At 39.6% G+C, this 16,500-nt stretch overlaps 2 protein-coding genes across 4 annotated transcripts in view; one reads left to right on the top strand and one right to left on the bottom strand.

Moving 5' to 3' along the window:
• LOC143983284 (cytoplasmic FMR1-interacting protein 1) overlaps positions 1-16,500 on the top strand; it is a 155,830-nt gene that overhangs the window by 113,362 nt on the left and 25,968 nt on the right. The window lies entirely within an intron of this gene.
• Positions 4,694-15,184, bottom strand: FNDC9 (fibronectin type III domain containing 9). Its single transcript, XM_077482792.1, has 2 exons — positions 14,917-15,184; positions 4,694-9,828 (listed from the first exon to the last, which is right to left on the bottom strand). The coding sequence occupies exon 2, from the start codon at positions 9,819-9,821 to the stop codon at positions 9,114-9,116; it is 708 nt and encodes a 235-aa protein (XP_077338918.1). The 5' UTR covers positions 9,822-9,828; positions 14,917-15,184; the 3' UTR covers positions 4,694-9,113.

Genomic DNA, 16,500 nt, shown 5'->3' with positions numbered 1-16,500 from the left:
AGCCAGATCATGTAAATTTACCAGAGCAGCCTAAAATTAGGTAAGTGTGAAGATCTTTCTCACACAGGTTAGGAGGGGTGGGAGGGAGTATTCTTAACACTAATTAGGCAAAGCCTTGAAGTCTGGACAAGAAGCAGCTGAGTGGCAATCCACAAGCTGAAGCGTAAGGGAGAAGAGCACCGGCTGTCAGTACAGTGTGGATCAGGTAAGGAAAACTGCTTTTTCAGATGCCCTAGACCAGCGATGGCGAACCTTGGCACCCCAGATGTTTTGGAACTATATTTCCCATGATGCGCATGCACTCTGCAGTGTATATGAGTATCATGGGAAATGTAATTCCAAAACATCTGGAGTGCCAAGGTTCACCATCACTGCCCTAGACATAGGAGTATTTTTACCTCTTGCAGTGCTAGGACATTCTCACTGTAAAGGAGAATTTTTTGTTTTGCCTGGGGATGGGCTTTAATCCCCCAGTCATTTTCCCATTTTCAGATAAACTATGGAGTTTAAAATGGAAGTTCAGTCAAATCTTAACTATACTACTTACACCTGCTCCCACCCCCATTCTAAAGCCTCGTGCACACGATCAGACTTTCGGCAGACAAAGTATCAGACTTTTGTCCGAAGGGCGTGTGCTGTGAACTTGGTTAGCACACAAATGGTACACAATTGTCGGTCAACAAACACGAACGCAGTGACGTACTACGTGGAATTTCAGCTCTTGAGTGCCACCCTTTGGGCACCTTTTGCCAATGTCGTGTTTGGTAAACATTGATTCCGAGCATGCATGTTTGCGCTTTTGGACTTTTGTGTGACGGACTTGTGTACACACAATACGAAAATCTGACAACAGACCATTGTCCGCCGAAAATTTACTAGCCTGGCATCCAACATTTGTTGGCGGAAAGTTGGACAATTGTCTGCTGATAACGGTCGGATTTTAGGCCAACAGTTTGTCATCACACAATTCCCTGCCGAAAATCCGATCGTGTGTACAAAGCTTAAGTCTATTTTAACTACCCTGTAAAGTTGCATATATTACCTATGCTTGAGGGCACTCTGGTCAGATCACATGATCAGCTCCTGGCACTGGCTTCAGTGTACAGGAGATGGCCTACAGCGGATGCTTCATGGGTAGCTTGTGGGAGATGTCACCGCCCAGGCTCTTTATCCATGGTCAGCAATCTCTCCTCCTCACTGAAGCTGGGGAGATCATGTGACTGGATCAGAGCGCCCTCAGCGTAGGTAAGTATAGACCTCTTTCCTTTACAGGGTAGTTAAAAAAGGCGTAAAATGGTAGTGACAGCAGGTTTGAGTATAGTTAGGATTTGACTGGACTTCTACTTTAAAATTTGTGTGCTTTGGAACTTTATAGTAATGCCATCCTGTTTTGAAGTACAACTGATATAAATGTGAGTAATATCTCTATATATATGATGTCGTCCTCTTTGTGTCATCTAAGTTTTTATTTTTGTAATTTGAATGTATATTTCTTGTACATTTTTGACCCACTTTATGTAAACTTGTAGAGAACTGATGGGGGGGCTGTTGTAAGGGCCAATCTTTAGGACGTTTACCTTAGTCGTATATCCTAAAAAACTAAAGTAGGAAAGTGTTTCATTTGAGTCCACTTTTTTGGATAAGGCCACCTTATCCACATTACCATTTGACCAGAAGATTTACTCCTCTTCATGACCAGGCCATTTTTTGCTATTCGGCACTGCGTTATTTTAACTGACAATTGCGTGGTTGTGTGATACTGTACCCATATAAAATTGATGTCCCTTTTTTTTCCCCACAAATGGAGCTTTCTGTTGGTGGTATTTGATCACCTCTGCGGGTTTTTATTTAAACAAAATAGGCTGACAACTTTTTTAAAGACCAAAACATATCCAATAAAAAAAAAAAACACAAAAAAAAATCAAAATTCTTCATCAGTTTAGTTATGTCAATATGTATTCTGCTACATATTTTTGGGGGGAAAATCCCAATAAGCATTGTGTGTGTGTATATGTGTGTATGTGTGTGTATATATATCTATCTCTATCATCCTCATCTCGTGAACTGCTTCCAGCTGGCCAGGCCGTGCGCCATATCGACATCACATTTCTCCCTGTGTTATAAGCTCATGGTCACTTCAGTGAACATAAGCTTATATCAGAACTGTTCAGAGGACTCTGTTGATCACAGCTATTCTCCCAAAAAGGTGGACCCCGCCACTAGTAAGCTGACGTGTGACCCTGCTTTCACCTAAAATAAACCCCTTCCCCACCTCACTAATCACTGTAGCACCTCTATCTATCTACACTAATGCCACACCCTCACACTAATCCTGCCCCCTTGATTTTGCCATCGTGGCTTCTCTCCTCTGCCCTCCCGGTGGCTTATATGCTGCAGGGGGTAACCACATAGCGGAAAAAAAAATGTGTAAACGTGTTTACCAGCCCCCTTTCTTTCCTAGGTGAAACAGAGTGCGTGATCGGTACCACTCGCGATTATGTTCATCTGCCATAGTGGCATAGTAAACAATTGTTTACTCTGCCCCAGTTTATGAATGAATGGGAGCCTCTATGTAGAGACTTCAATCCATTCATAAGTATTAAAGCTTAGCCTGCAGAGAAAGGGATTGTTTAGACCCCTAATGTCTGTCTTTTACAAACTCTGAAAGCTGTAAGTGAAAAATGAATACCTCCAGATTTTTAGAGCACTTTTTGGGTACGTTCGATCTTTATAATTTCTCAAAAAGGCGCAATTTAAAATTTAGAAATATTTGTTATTAACTCAACACGGGTTAAGCTTTAAGGAATTTTGTAGCAATAGCTGTGTTTTTTTCTGCTAATGGTTTGTGTATGTTTAGCTTAAATATTGTTTTGATAAGCATTCACCTGGGTCTTAATCTGTTTTATTCTACAGGTCATGTGCTTTCAGAAAATATATGGTTTGTGGGGGATCTTTTACAAATTCTTAAAGCTTTAAGAGAAAAATGAAAACCTTCAGATTTTTAGAGATATTTCAATGTTTACACTTGGGTCTGTTCCTTTCACTATTTCGCAAAAAGGAGCAATTTAAAAGTTAAAAATAATTATTTATTGCCTCCACACGCCCCAGCTCTCCTGAAAATGCCTACTTTGCAGTATATATGAGCATCTGAACATAAAACATTTGTAGCTTGGGTGTAGTTCAGCTTCAACACTGGCTATAGGCACAAACGTGTGTCCTACAATAAAACAAATTTGTAGCCATAATTGTGATTTGAGATATATTTTATGTTAAGACCTAAATTCAAACATCTATATACCAACACATTTAGCCATGTTGAAATAGTTGTCATTAATCCTTCAGTTTGATGCTTGTTATAAAGGTACCATATCTTTCGAATAGTTTGCTAAATAGCATTGCTGTTTGTAGTGCTACCTGGTAGCTGATTATAATGCAAAATTCGGGGACTTTGAGAAATGATGTGTGCGTAAATGGACTGGACTGAGCCAGAGATAAACAAAATAAAATGCATTTTTACTTAATCTGATCTATTTATAAACCTTAAAAGGCAAGAAACTATGTGGGTTTGGGACTCATACCCTTGCACTCGGCCTCTCAGTAATCTATTTGGTGCAAGTTCACATGGAAGACCATGCGAAGGAAGATCTTTAAAGTCTTCATTGTGTGGCCGTACTGAACATGACCTTTTATTGGCTCTGAAAACATTAGCCAGCATAATGTTAAAGCTATAATGCTGTGTACAGTCAAATCTGATTCCGCCTCTTTATGCTTCTCAGTTCATGACCTCCTCCAATCTATAAATTTTTTATCATTTGCCTTTCTATTTTATTTTCCATTACAGTTTTTCCTTTGTTTAAAGCAGAGCTCCAGACAAACAACTAAATACATTGATAATATACTTATGAGGCAGCTGTTTTATCTGCCAAAGGATTTGTATTTCTAGCCATCCGATTCTGCGATTTACTGCTCTGGCACACAGCACAGCCCTGTTTGGCAGGGCAGAGGACCTGATTATTAAGCATTAAGTTAAGCTTACAGGTCTTGTCCGTCCATTCCCCAGATTTTAAATGGGAGTGGGAGCCCATAAATCAGCAACTCAGGAGCAAGCACACAGTAGGAAAATGGCTTTCTCTTTTCTTGGGGGGCACTGCTTGAAGGAGAGGAGCCAGAAGCAGTGGTGGGGGACCCAAAAAGAAGAGGATCAGAGTTGCTCTGTGCAAGGGAGTATAACATTTGTTGGTTTTTGTTTTATTGGCATTAAAGCAGAACTCCGGAATAGGCAGCAACAAGCACCCATTGGTACACTCCTCTACCCTAAACACTAAACGGTTAATACAATTTTTAAAATCCTTACCATTGAGGAGAAAAGTCTAATTGAATGTTCATGACCTTATCTCGAATTCAAAAGATAACAGCATCTGCTCTTCCAAGGAGAAGGTGTAACAGCCCTTTTTGTCACTTTTTTTGGTTCGGGGTTCCCCTTAATAATCATACCAAACCCAAAGGGCCTGGTAATGGACTGGGATACCATTTTCAGTGCGTTTTATCTAAATTCCTGACAATTCATTACAGCCGCGATCAGTTTTAAATTACTTTTTTCCTTTAGAAATATTATTTTGCCGTGTTACCGTTCTAAACACGGGAAAACTGCACCACTTTACAGGCATACTATAGACACCCCCCAGGCACGATATTCAAAGGAATATTTCATTTTTATTGTTTCACTTTAAGCATTATTAAAATCACTGCTCTCGAAAAACATCCATTTTTAAAACTTGTATTGATACATGTGCCCTGGGTCCCCAAACACTTTTTATGACAATAACTTGCATAATAAGCCTTTAAAATTAGCACTTTTGATTTTTTCATGTTCGTGTCCCATAGACTTTAACGGTGTTTGTTTGTTCGTCCGATCTTTTTTCCTGTTCGGATGTTTTGGTGCAAACTGAATCGGGGGTGTTCAGCTCATCCTTACTTGCTGGTGCATTTTTTAAAATGTTATTAAATATAGAAATGTGTACATATACGCCACTACAGCCTTTGTAAATTAGCTATATCAAAAAAGAAAAAAAGGGTGGGCGGGTTAAGGAGCGATAAGCGATCAGCCACACAAGACAGTAGGAAATTTGCATTGAGAGAATTGGCAGTAAAGCAGAGGTACTGTAGTAGAGCATACAGTGGGTATAGAAAAGAGTCACTCCCCTTGAAGACGCACAGTTTTTGTTTTATCCAGCTGTAATTCAGTTTTAGTCTCATCTGACCATAACACATTTTTCCATGTGGCAAAGCTCTGTTGCAAGATGCATTTTGGCAAAGCTCAGTTGGGACTGCATGTGGCCTTTCTTGAGGAGTTTTTTTTTTCTTGCAACCCTTCCATACAAGCCACATTTGTGTAAAAGTTGTGTTATTGTTGTCACACACACACAATGACCGCTCTGTCATAAATCCCTGCAACAGCTTCAGAGTTGTTGTAGGCCTCTTGGTAGCCTCTCTGACCAGTTTCCTCCTGGATCTTTCATCCAGGTTGGAGTGACATCCTGATCCAGGGAGGGTCTGTGTTGTACCAAATACCTTCCACTTCTTAACTACTTCCCATACGGCTAATGTACATATACGGCCGGGTGGGAGCTCTCTACTTCTGAGTGGACGTACCTGAACGTTCATCAGAATTGGGGGGATCACGCAGCGGCGCGTTCGTGTCACCCGGACACTGCTCATCTCGGATCGGCAGGAGGGCTTTGTGATTGGCCCTCCTGATCACATGATGGTCATGTTCAGTTACGGCTGTCATGTGATGTAAACAAAAAGCCGGTTGCTAGGCAATCGGCTCCTCCTCTCCTCACACGGAAGTCATCGCTGAGGAGAGGAGAGCAGATCGCTGCAGCCGGCTGGTGATCAGTGAGTATGAGCTGTTTTTTACAGCTTTTTACTCACTGATTACCAGTCTAGTGAAAACACATCACCACACAGTATATAAACACAATGTCCCCACATATGTCCCCAAAACACACATGTCCCCAATAATAAAAACACATGTCCCAGTGATTATCTGTACACATGTCCATGATCACCTGCACACAAACCAATTATTATACACATACATATACATGTAGCAGAATACATTTTGGCTTAAATTTATGACAAAATTCGATTTTATTGGATTTCTTTTAAAATAGAAGAAAATTTAGTTTTTTTTCCAAATTTTCGCTCTTTTTTTTTCGCTTATATCGCAAAAAATAAAAAACGGAGTAGTTAATAAATAACACCAAAATAAAGCTCTATTTGTGCAAACAAAATGATAACAATTAAATTTGGGTACAGCGTAGCATGACCGCGCAATTGTCATTGAAATTGCGACAACGCTGAAATCTGAAAATTGGACTGGGAAGGAAGGGGGCGAAAGTGCCCTGTATTGTAGTGGTTAATAAGACTTTGCTGCACTTCTAAGCATTAATAAAACCTTAGATTTTTTTTTATCCATCTCCTGACCTGTGCCTGTCCACAACTTTATCCCAGAGATATGACAGTGCCTTGCCAACCAGGATTGTTTGCTTAACCACTTCCCGACCAGCGCACGACGATGTACGTCGACAGAATGGCACGGGCAGGCATATTGGCGTACAGGTACGTCCAATATTTGATGCCGCCCTGCCATCGGGAGTGTGCCACCGGCGGCGCGCTCCCGCGCTGGTCGGTACCCCCGTGAGTCCGGTCGCGGGACCCGCGGACTCGATCGCCGCGGGCATCCCCGCGATCGTCTCACGGAGCGGCCGAATGGAGGAAATGCTGTGTAAACAACATTTTTCCATTCTGCCTAGCAACTAGTGACGCTGATCTCTGCTCCATGTGATTGGAGCAGAGATCAGTGTACACTAAATGAAAGCCCAACCCCCCCACAGTTAGTAACACACCCCTAGGAACACTTAACCCCTACACTGCCACCCACTGGTTAACCCTTTCACTGCCAGTGTCATTTACACAGGAATCACTGCATTTATATAGCAGTGATTACTGTATAAATGACAATGGTCCCAAAAATGTGTCAAAAATGTCCGATAGGTCCCCGACAATGTCGCAGTCACAATAAAAATCGCAGATCGCCGCCATTACTAGTAAAAAAAATAATAAAAAATTATTAATAAAAATGCTATAAAACTATCCCTATTTTGTAAACGCTATAACTTTTGCGCAAACCAATCAATAATCGCTTATTGCGATTTTTTTTTTACCAAAAATATGTAGAAGAATACGTATCGGCCTAAATTGAGGGAAAAAAATGTTTTTTTATATATTTTTGGGGGATATTTATTATAACAAAAAGTAAAAAATAATGCGTTTTTTTCAAAATTGTCGCTCTATTTTTGTTTATAGCGCAAAAAATAAAAACCGCAGGGGTGATCAAATACCACCAAAAGAAAGCTCTATTTGTGGAAAAAAAAGGACGTCAATTTTGTTTGGGAGCCACGTCGCACGACCGCGCAATTGTCAGTTAAAGCGACGCAGTGCCGAATCGCAAAAAGTGGTCTGGTCTTTGACCAGCAAATTGGTCCGGTCTGAAAGTGGTTAAGTTGCACTACCAGGGACTGAAATGCTCCAGGAAAGTCATTTTTAGGAGGGGTTGTTCCTTTTTTCAACTCAGTGATTCTGTTTTTTATTTTGATTATTTTTATTTTTTATTTTTTTGGACCTGGTGTTATGTCTTTCACTTGGATGTTATAAGTAAATACAGCTGGATAAAACAAAAACTGTGCCTGTCTTAATTTGAGACTGCAAAAAAGCAACAAAACATTGTTTATTTAAAATGGGGGCATGATTCTGTTCTATACCCACTCTATGTTGAGAAAATATGGCCATTTACCTTTACATAATTAAGAACGCTATAAAGATTAAAAGTTTATTTTTCATTTTCACACATTGATATCATAGTTTACATCAAGCTTATCTTTTTTACCTGTAAAATTTGTTGTAAAGATGATATATTCCCTAAGTTTTTAAATAAGTCCATGATAACATTCTATATAATAATTTCTGATGTGGCACATTTGTTTTAATGTTCACTTGTTATAAATTTCTCATGTTTCCTTTATCTGAAACCTATAATTCTCACAGTGATAAATATATCATGCTAAAAGAAACAACTCTTGCTGCCATTTTAGATGTTACCTGTGTATCAAATATCAGAGTTTCATCTGAAATCTAAAAGTTTTCCTGCCATCCATATCTTACATATAAATATATCTTTGTTTCAATTGTAATATAAGATGTTAAAAATTATTCCTGAGCATACTTGATGGTAAACGATTTGAAATGGAGAGTGTGCAGGTCATTTCATGTCGTTCAACCTTTTTTCCACAATGCCTCACATGTGGGCACTGTAAATATCTGTAACCTAAAGCTGGCCATACATGGAGCAAACTTCTTTCCTGCAACCATGGGATGCTGGAACGAAATTTGCTCGAATTCTCCCCCCCCCATCAACACAGGCAGTGTTGACAGGGGAATCCCTCCCGCCAAGCCATTGTATTCGCAGCCTTCCTGCTGGGAGAGGACAGTAAATATTGCTAGCAGCTATACCAGCTATTAGCAATAATCACATGTTAAATCTGGCAGGTTGGTTGAAAGCGTTAGGCTTAAGCCTGGTACACATGATGAGATTATCGGACAAATTATTTTTATAATTTTTTTTTGCATGCTAGTCTCCATATCAAAAATTAAGTAACTAAAGTTACGAAAATTCTCGTAAACGGAATAAAAATTCCGAAAAAATGCATTGTATTTGTATTGTATTTTTGGCCAAAAACTGTACTGATTAAACTAAATCTTATAATTTGGTATTGTACGAGAAAAATTTTCGAGTTTGTCCCTTAGGATAATTTCAGACAAGCTGTGTACAAACGATCAGACTATCGCAGGATCACTTTAAAAGCAGTGTTTGTTTTTTTTTTTTGTACGATTTTCTGATTGTGATTAGGCTAAAATCTGTCTGATCTTTTTTTTTTCTTTTTTTTTATCCGTTACTAATTTACTGCTGTTATGATTCTTTAAGCACTACTTGATTAGTGACCTATTGAAGACTGGCTGTTGTCAGGTAACGCATTGCGGCATGGCCATTGTCAGTTCACTGCATTTAGTTGTGCAGCTTTTTGTTCTTGATCAGTGCAGTTTAGACTATTAGTTTCATCTGCTGTTAAAGGATCGTTTTGAGTGTCTTCTGGTGTGGTGTCTGCGCAAACTTCCTCTCTCTTGTCGTCCTCGGTCACTGCTAACAGGCCAGGCTTCTCATACTCCTCTACTGGTTCTTCATTTTTTGTGCAGGCCTGTCTCTTGTTCCTATCGTTTCTTACGGCATTTTGGGCCATAGCCCGTTCTTGACGTTTTCGCCACCATATGTGTAAGCAGCCATAGATTAAAATGCAAGCTATAATAAGAAGTATAATGCTGCTTGTGAGCCAAATACCTAGTGCTAGATCTTTTTTCTTGCTGTTTACAGTTGCTGGATCTTGGCCTAAAGTGTGAAAGATTTTGCACTGGTCATTGGATGGACTGGCGGACTGACAAGTTACACACAGAATATATGTTGTGAGAGGGGTGAGGTTCTCCACAGTATAGAATGTCCGGCTTGTAGGAATCCGCTCCTCCTTAAATTTCTCTCTGGAATACCCAGACAACATTGTATTCCAGTTTGACTGATACATGACACTATAGAAGCTGTCAGCACAGCTTGCGATTGATGGCCAAATGACCACAGCCGTGTTGGCTGTAACATTCTGAACAGAGATGACCATGGTATCTTGAGAAATTTCTTCAGCTGAGGTGACCATGAAACTTCTGAAACACAAAAACAATATTCTTTTTAAAGTGTATCTAAACCCTGTGTATGCACAGGCACTTCCTTTCTAAGGCCTTGTTCACACAGGTAATAAAAGCAAGCAGTTCAGCCACAATTTTGTCACTTCCAAAGGAACAGGGTGGCCACTCAGGTGAGGTAACATTGCCGTGGCTGTGATGCTGTCCTGACCATAAAATAAGTGAAAAATTAACTACACACTCACTGAAACCTACTGTAATTTGATGTGTAAAAAAAATAAAAACTTGTTCTGTTCTACAATTGATCTGTCATGTTTTATTCCAAATAAAAAGGGAAAAAAAGCTTACCATGGTCCATCAGTATTTTATTTATATTGAGAATGTAATTCCCTGTTTCCCCGACACCTTTATTTGGTCCAAATGCCAAAAGTGTACAGTACATATTGGGTAACCCCAGTGACAGTGGTTTGTAGCATTACCTTGTTTGCTCTGTCTATTGGGAGAGAATATTAGAAAAAGGGCAATATTGTACAACATACACCTTTTTTAGGCCCCATTCACACTTGGTTGTAGCGCAAATGCACAGAAAAATGTTTTAAAATGCACAACGCACATGCAGGGCCATTCTCTCTTAATGGCATCATAAATACCGGTAGCAGTTGTGCGTTTTCTAGCATGTTTTACATGTGACAAACCTCATCCAAACGTACTTGTCTCATGTCTAAAATGTGCTACATGAGCTTCTTTGACACCTTTTTAGAGCAGAGGGAGGTCCGTTGAAATGAGTGGTACTGCTCCGAAAAAGCTAAAAAAATAAATAAATAAAAAAACACTATGCAATAACATCGCTTAAGGCCTTAGAAATCGTTAGTTATCTGCTATGGTTTTTTTCACTCTTGCTGACTAAACAAATTTGATATAAACTCTGGACAAAATTTATTTTGGAATTCTAATTTGCACAATACAGTCAGAATTTTACATGTATCCAGTAGAGCTGCACAATTCTCACAATTTTTTTGCTTAGAATTAAGATCACGAGTCTCTCACAATTCTCGTGGCCTAACTTCTTTTACATTATACAAAAAAATTGTACTAACTTTGCTGTTTAGTTTTTTTTTTTTATTCATTAAGGTGTGTTTTTTTTCCCGAAAAAATTGCATTTGAAAGACTGTTGCGCAAATACAGTGTGACATAAAATATTGCAGTAGCCTCCATTTTATTCTCTAGGGTCTCTACTAAAAAAAATTATAATGTTTGGGAGGTCCAGGTAATTTTATAGCAAAAAATACAGATTTTAACATGTAAACAACAAGTTTCAGAAAAGTGTCTGCCCCCCACAGGAAGAAAACAATTGCCCGGCAGGAGGGATTCCCCTGTCAACACTGTGTTGACGGGGAATCTTGCACATTCCTTTCCTTTTGCACCGTCTATGGGCTGCCTACAATGAAGCCACAAGTTGCAGGAAAGGATCCCTGCTGCTGAGCAATTGTATGCTCCTAGCAAAGCAGGCGGGTGGTGGAAGCCGTCCCCACTGGGAGAGGATCGTGATTATTCCTAGCGGCTATATCGGGAAATCTGGCAGGCTGGTTGTACCCAAGTTGATTGCTCAATCAACTAAGTACATTCAACCTGCCCACACACTGTTTGAATCTCGACTGGTTCCTGTAGAACCAGCTGAAATTCGGTGAAAAACAGTCTGAAGCCAGCCTTTCCAACATGATCTGGCTATCAATTGTATTCATATTCATAATCATTTCTATTTCTTTCCTCTGCAAATGCCAGTGGAAGTAGTTTATCTAGATTTTGCTATGGCATTTGATACTGTACCTAATGTTCAATCTAGAAATTAGTCTGTTGGAGGTGATGGAATTGCGTGTACATGGAGAGGAGGAAACTGTGTTACTTGAACTGGTCCAGAGAATAGTGATGACTCATTCTCTGAATGGTCTAAAGTGGTATGCCATAGGCTTCTGTCTAAGGGCCAATACTATTGAGTTAAGAGCCAGTCAGTGGTTGCTGATTAAGTCAAAGTATGCCAGAAAATAAATATATACATGGCATATGAGGTTCAATACTGAGAAATGTAAAGCTAAGCAGTTGGGTACCAAAAATTCACATGCTAAATACACTATAGGAGGGGCTACTCTGGCAGAATCAGTGATGGAAATGGATCTGAGGGAGCTTGTAAATCAGACTTTGCAATAGCATGCAATGCCAAGCCATAGCTAACAAAGTTAGCAGAATACTGCCATAGATTAAAGCGATTGTAAAGGTAAATTTTTATTTTTAAATCACAAACATATACCTCCACTGTGCAGCTCGTTTTGCGCAATGTGGTCCTGAACCTGCTCTTCTGGGATCCCTCAGCGGCTCCTCCCCACATCTGATAACCCCCTCTGAGAAGCGCTTACCTGAGGGGATTACCTTGCAGGCGTGGTCCCGAGTCCAGCATTCAGCATCCATAGAGGCCCGAATGTAGGACTCGCCCACGGCACTCTTGTCATTAGATTTGATTGAGAGCAGCAGGAGCCAATGGCTGCACTGCCATAAATCTATCCAATCAAGAGCCGAAAACCCCGGGCAGAGAGACAGCGCGTCCCCGCCGGGTCAAGTTCAATGTTTCAGGTAAGTAAAACGGGAGGGCTGGGGGTCTGGTCACTGACGGGTGTTTTTTCACCTTAATGCATAGGATGCATTAAGGTGAAAAAAACAAAGGTTTACAACCCCTTTTAAAAAGTGTACACATTCCAAAGGTAAATCAATAATTCTACCCCTTTACAAAACACCTGGTTCAGCCTTATCATAAATCTGCAGTTCAGTTTAGGTCACTAATCCTCAGGAAGGATGTTGAATTAGAAAGAGGACAATAAAATGAATAAAGGATGATGACGGGACTCTTGTTTAAGGATTGGTTATATAGTTTACAGCTTTTCACGCTGGAGAAGAGGAGCTTAAGAGGGGATTGGATTACAATAAACAAATCTATTAAAGGTAAGTCCAGTAACTGTAAAAACCGTTTACTATAAGGTCCCTGAGAAGGACATGTGACCACAAGTTGAGGTTAGAAGGAAGGTTTAACCTTAGATTGTGGAAAGTGTTCTTCAATTTTAGAGTATTTAAAAATGTGGAACTCCCTCTCCCCAGGAAGCGGTACTAGCTGTGAGTGTCGACAATTTAAAAAAAACCTTTAGATGCCTTCCTCAGGAAGCAGAATTTTACAGGGTTATGGGAATTGTTGTTGAATACAATTCAAATGCACATACAAACAGTGGTTGATTTATTAAAACTGGAGAGTGCAAAATCTGGTGCAGCTGTGCATGTTAGCCAATCCACTTCTAGCTTAAATTACGTTTTGACAAAAAAAAAAACTGTAAGCTGATTGGTTTCTTTGCAGAGCTGCACCAGATTTTGCACTTTCCAGCTTCAACAAATCAGCCCTATAGGTTGAACTGAATGGACCTGTGTCTTTTTCAACCCTGTAAACTTTGTAGTGACTATTTTAGAACTAATCTACGGATATTTCACTTGTGCGTGTATGGTTTGAAAATCCCCATCCTGTGTGGAATGGAAAATCATCTTCTGCAAGTGTAGGTAGCTGAGTAAGTGCTTCTCTTTACCAAAGATGATACAGTGGACATTTATTATTTTCATCTGTTGCTTTGTCTTCACAGGTTTTTGCATGGTGATTTTCTAAATGTTTTCTGCCGATTATTTATTTAAACAGACCTATTTCATGAAGTTCTAAAGAACTAAAATGTATTTTAATAAAACTAGTTGATGGTTTTGGATCCTCTGTAGGAGAAGTGCAGTGTAATCTTTCGTTTTAGCCACACTGTGCTAGAATTTAATCTCAAACCATCCTGTGTACAGAAGAAATCTGGGACCTTGTGAGAAAAATTGCTATTTGTGCCCACCTCTACTATATCAACCCTGCTGGCAATCTACAGTGTCACAGATGTCCATCCATTGTGTTCTGCATATGGCTAAGTGAAGGTTGTATGCCATTGATGTGCATCCGTTATGTAGCGTATACATATGGCTAAGTGAGGCTTGTGGGCTTGTATGTCACTGATATCTGTCCATTATGTACTGCATGTGGCTATGTGAAACTTGTATATCAGTTTGTGGTACAGTGTGAACCTTTTTATTTCTTTTGTTACATGGTGCAAAGAAAGCCCTGGCCATCAGAATTTCCTAGTGAAATAGATCACCCTCAAAGGGTTAAAAAGTCTGGGTTCTACTTTCAGCTTAACAGAAATAGCTACATTATAGTGTCTGAATTATTTGAAATATATACTTGAGTAGTCTCCCTTAGATCCAAATACTTGTGTTGTGACAGAGGTATGTATGAGACAGCTGCAGAGTTCATTTAACATGCTACAGCTTAGCAAATGGGCTTTATGAAGGATTGACTTAGGCATCCGTTCTTACAGCTGTGTGTGTATGTGGAATGTGAGTTGTATGTGTGTGTCTATTTATATTGTTTACTATTGTGCCTGTGATACCGATATGTACAGATCTTTACAAACGTCTTTTAATGTAGGTATATCAGATTATGTAGTTACAAAAGTCTAGCTCTCCTTTGGCAAGCCAACATATTTCATCTTTTAATAGTACCAGACAATTGAGAGCTGATTTCTAAATTGCCACTATGGGTTATTGCACTTAATTGATATTACATAAAAATCCCTGCGCATTTACAGATTATTATCTGATATTACTCTGATGGCTGCATTCTATTTCTGGAGTCATGTTTCCAAGAACAGCACTTCCAAAATGTTTTTCATTGTGTGTGTGTGTGTATGTGTGTAATATATATATATATATATTTTATGTGTGTAAATATATAATATATATTTATTATAAATAATTTTTATGCCAATTTTGTGACATGCCGTTGAAGTTCTAATGAGCCGTGCACTGTTCTCTATACAAGTGTGTCATCGGTTTACTGCTAATAAATTCCACTCCTTCTGTACACTTTCCTTCTCATTTGGAATAGTCAGTATGTTGTCATTATTAATCTAGTAAAATACATTTCAGCAAAGAACAAATATGAAAACACTATCCCTGAAAATCCTGTATTCTAGCCGTAAAGCAATATCCTACCTTGAGTGTGGAAATGATGTATGCTCTTGCTGTATGAAGATCTGTCTGATGCAGTATGCACCTGTGGCTTATCACTGCCTGCATTCCTCAGTTTGCCAGCTCCCCATGCCCATCACGTCTATTTCTGTTCTCCAGGGACACTGATAAAGTGACTCCTTTGTCTGTGCTGCTTGAATTCATGTGTGAATGCATATTCCCTTGTTCAGTTGCCTTGGTTTTTGAAAGACTTATATAGATGTTTTTTTTTTTTTTCTCCCTCCCCCCTCTGCAGCCTGATTTACTTTGCTGCCTTATGCTCTCTCCTTTAAGAACAACCCTACACTCTAGTATGGCCCTCCCCATTTTGAGGTCGTCATCAGACACTAAAAAGATTCAAAAAGGCTGCTATTTTTCCAAAGTGAAAGTTTTTTTTTTGTTTGGGTTTTTTTTTTTGCATCAGGTGACTGTTTAAAATGCTTCCTGGTGCCTTTTTTGCATGTGTGTGTATATGTATATATCGTCTTGCTGCAACAAAAGTGGCTTACATAGTAGCTTTAAATTATCCTGGGCAATGCCATGCGCACACACATTTTATGCTTTTGCATGTAGAATAAGATTTTAATTACTTTTTATTATGTATTTATCTTAAAGAAGGAATCCTGGCTAACTGAAATTTGGGGCCTATTTATATCGCTAAATTAATGAAAATACATAATTATAGTCTTAAATACTATGTGGCACTGCCTACTCTCTTCACTTAATCGTGGTAGCTGAGAAAGACAGGTGAAATGAGAATTTATTTTCTTAAAGCATATCTTTTATTCCAAAGATGGCTCTTAAAGAGGAAGTAAACCCTGATGAGTTTACTTCGTCTTTCATTCCCTGCAAAGGTAAAGCATAATGGACTACTATGCATCGCATAGTAGTCCATTATGTGTCACTTACCTGACACAGGAGCAAACGATGTCACCGCTGTCCCCTGTAGTCTGGCGCATCCATCTTCTCGGTGGATCTCGCTGCTCCGCCGCTGTCATTTGTCACTCCCGCGCATGGGAGCCGCCACGCGCGGCATATCGCCGTTGACGGTGCCGTGCTCAGTGCGCTTGCGCGCCGCTGTCTACGGCGCATGCTCCGTAGACAGCGGTACCTGTCTTTCGGCAAATATCTCGGTAACACGGTTTAGGAGATATTTCTTGGACCTACATGACCTACAGGTAAGCCTTAATCTAGGCTTACCTGTAGGTCAAAGTGTGTTGTAAGGGTTTACAACCACTTTAAAATGGTATGCATCAATTAGATTCTTCTGCCCACTCTGCATGCCATTTATCAATTGACATTAAATTAGCTCATTGACAAAAGGAGCAGGACAGTTCTGTATGTGTAGATGTCACTTTGATTCTTGTTAGATCCTGGTCTGCTGTCCATGGCCTGGATGTCAGATCTCCGCTCACATGATCAGTGAGAGTTCTCTTTTGTGTATATAAAAAATAATCAAAAATTAAATGTGTCATCTGTGACAGCATTGTTGGTAAATTGAATGGACACCACGAAAAAGTCAAGCTCCCATTTTACTTGGCAACCTTTTGGACCCTGTCTAGCCCTTTA

Source organism: Lithobates pipiens, unplaced genomic scaffold, assembly GCF_037356315.1.
Source record: "Lithobates pipiens isolate NorthernLeopardFrog02 unplaced genomic scaffold, aLitPip1_a1.2 Scaffold_16, whole genome shotgun sequence".
Classification (NCBI taxonomy): Eukaryota; Metazoa; Chordata; class Amphibia; order Anura; family Ranidae; genus Lithobates; species Lithobates pipiens.
Note: the sequence above shows the minus strand (reverse complement) of the source record. Positions and strands in the feature narration are given on the sequence as shown.

Bases quoted from the DNA above. Each gene is read 5' to 3' on its own strand.
- FNDC9 (XM_077482792.1), bottom strand. From the start codon at position 9,821: ATGGTCACCTCAGCTGAAGAAATTTCTCAAGATACCATGGTCATCTCT.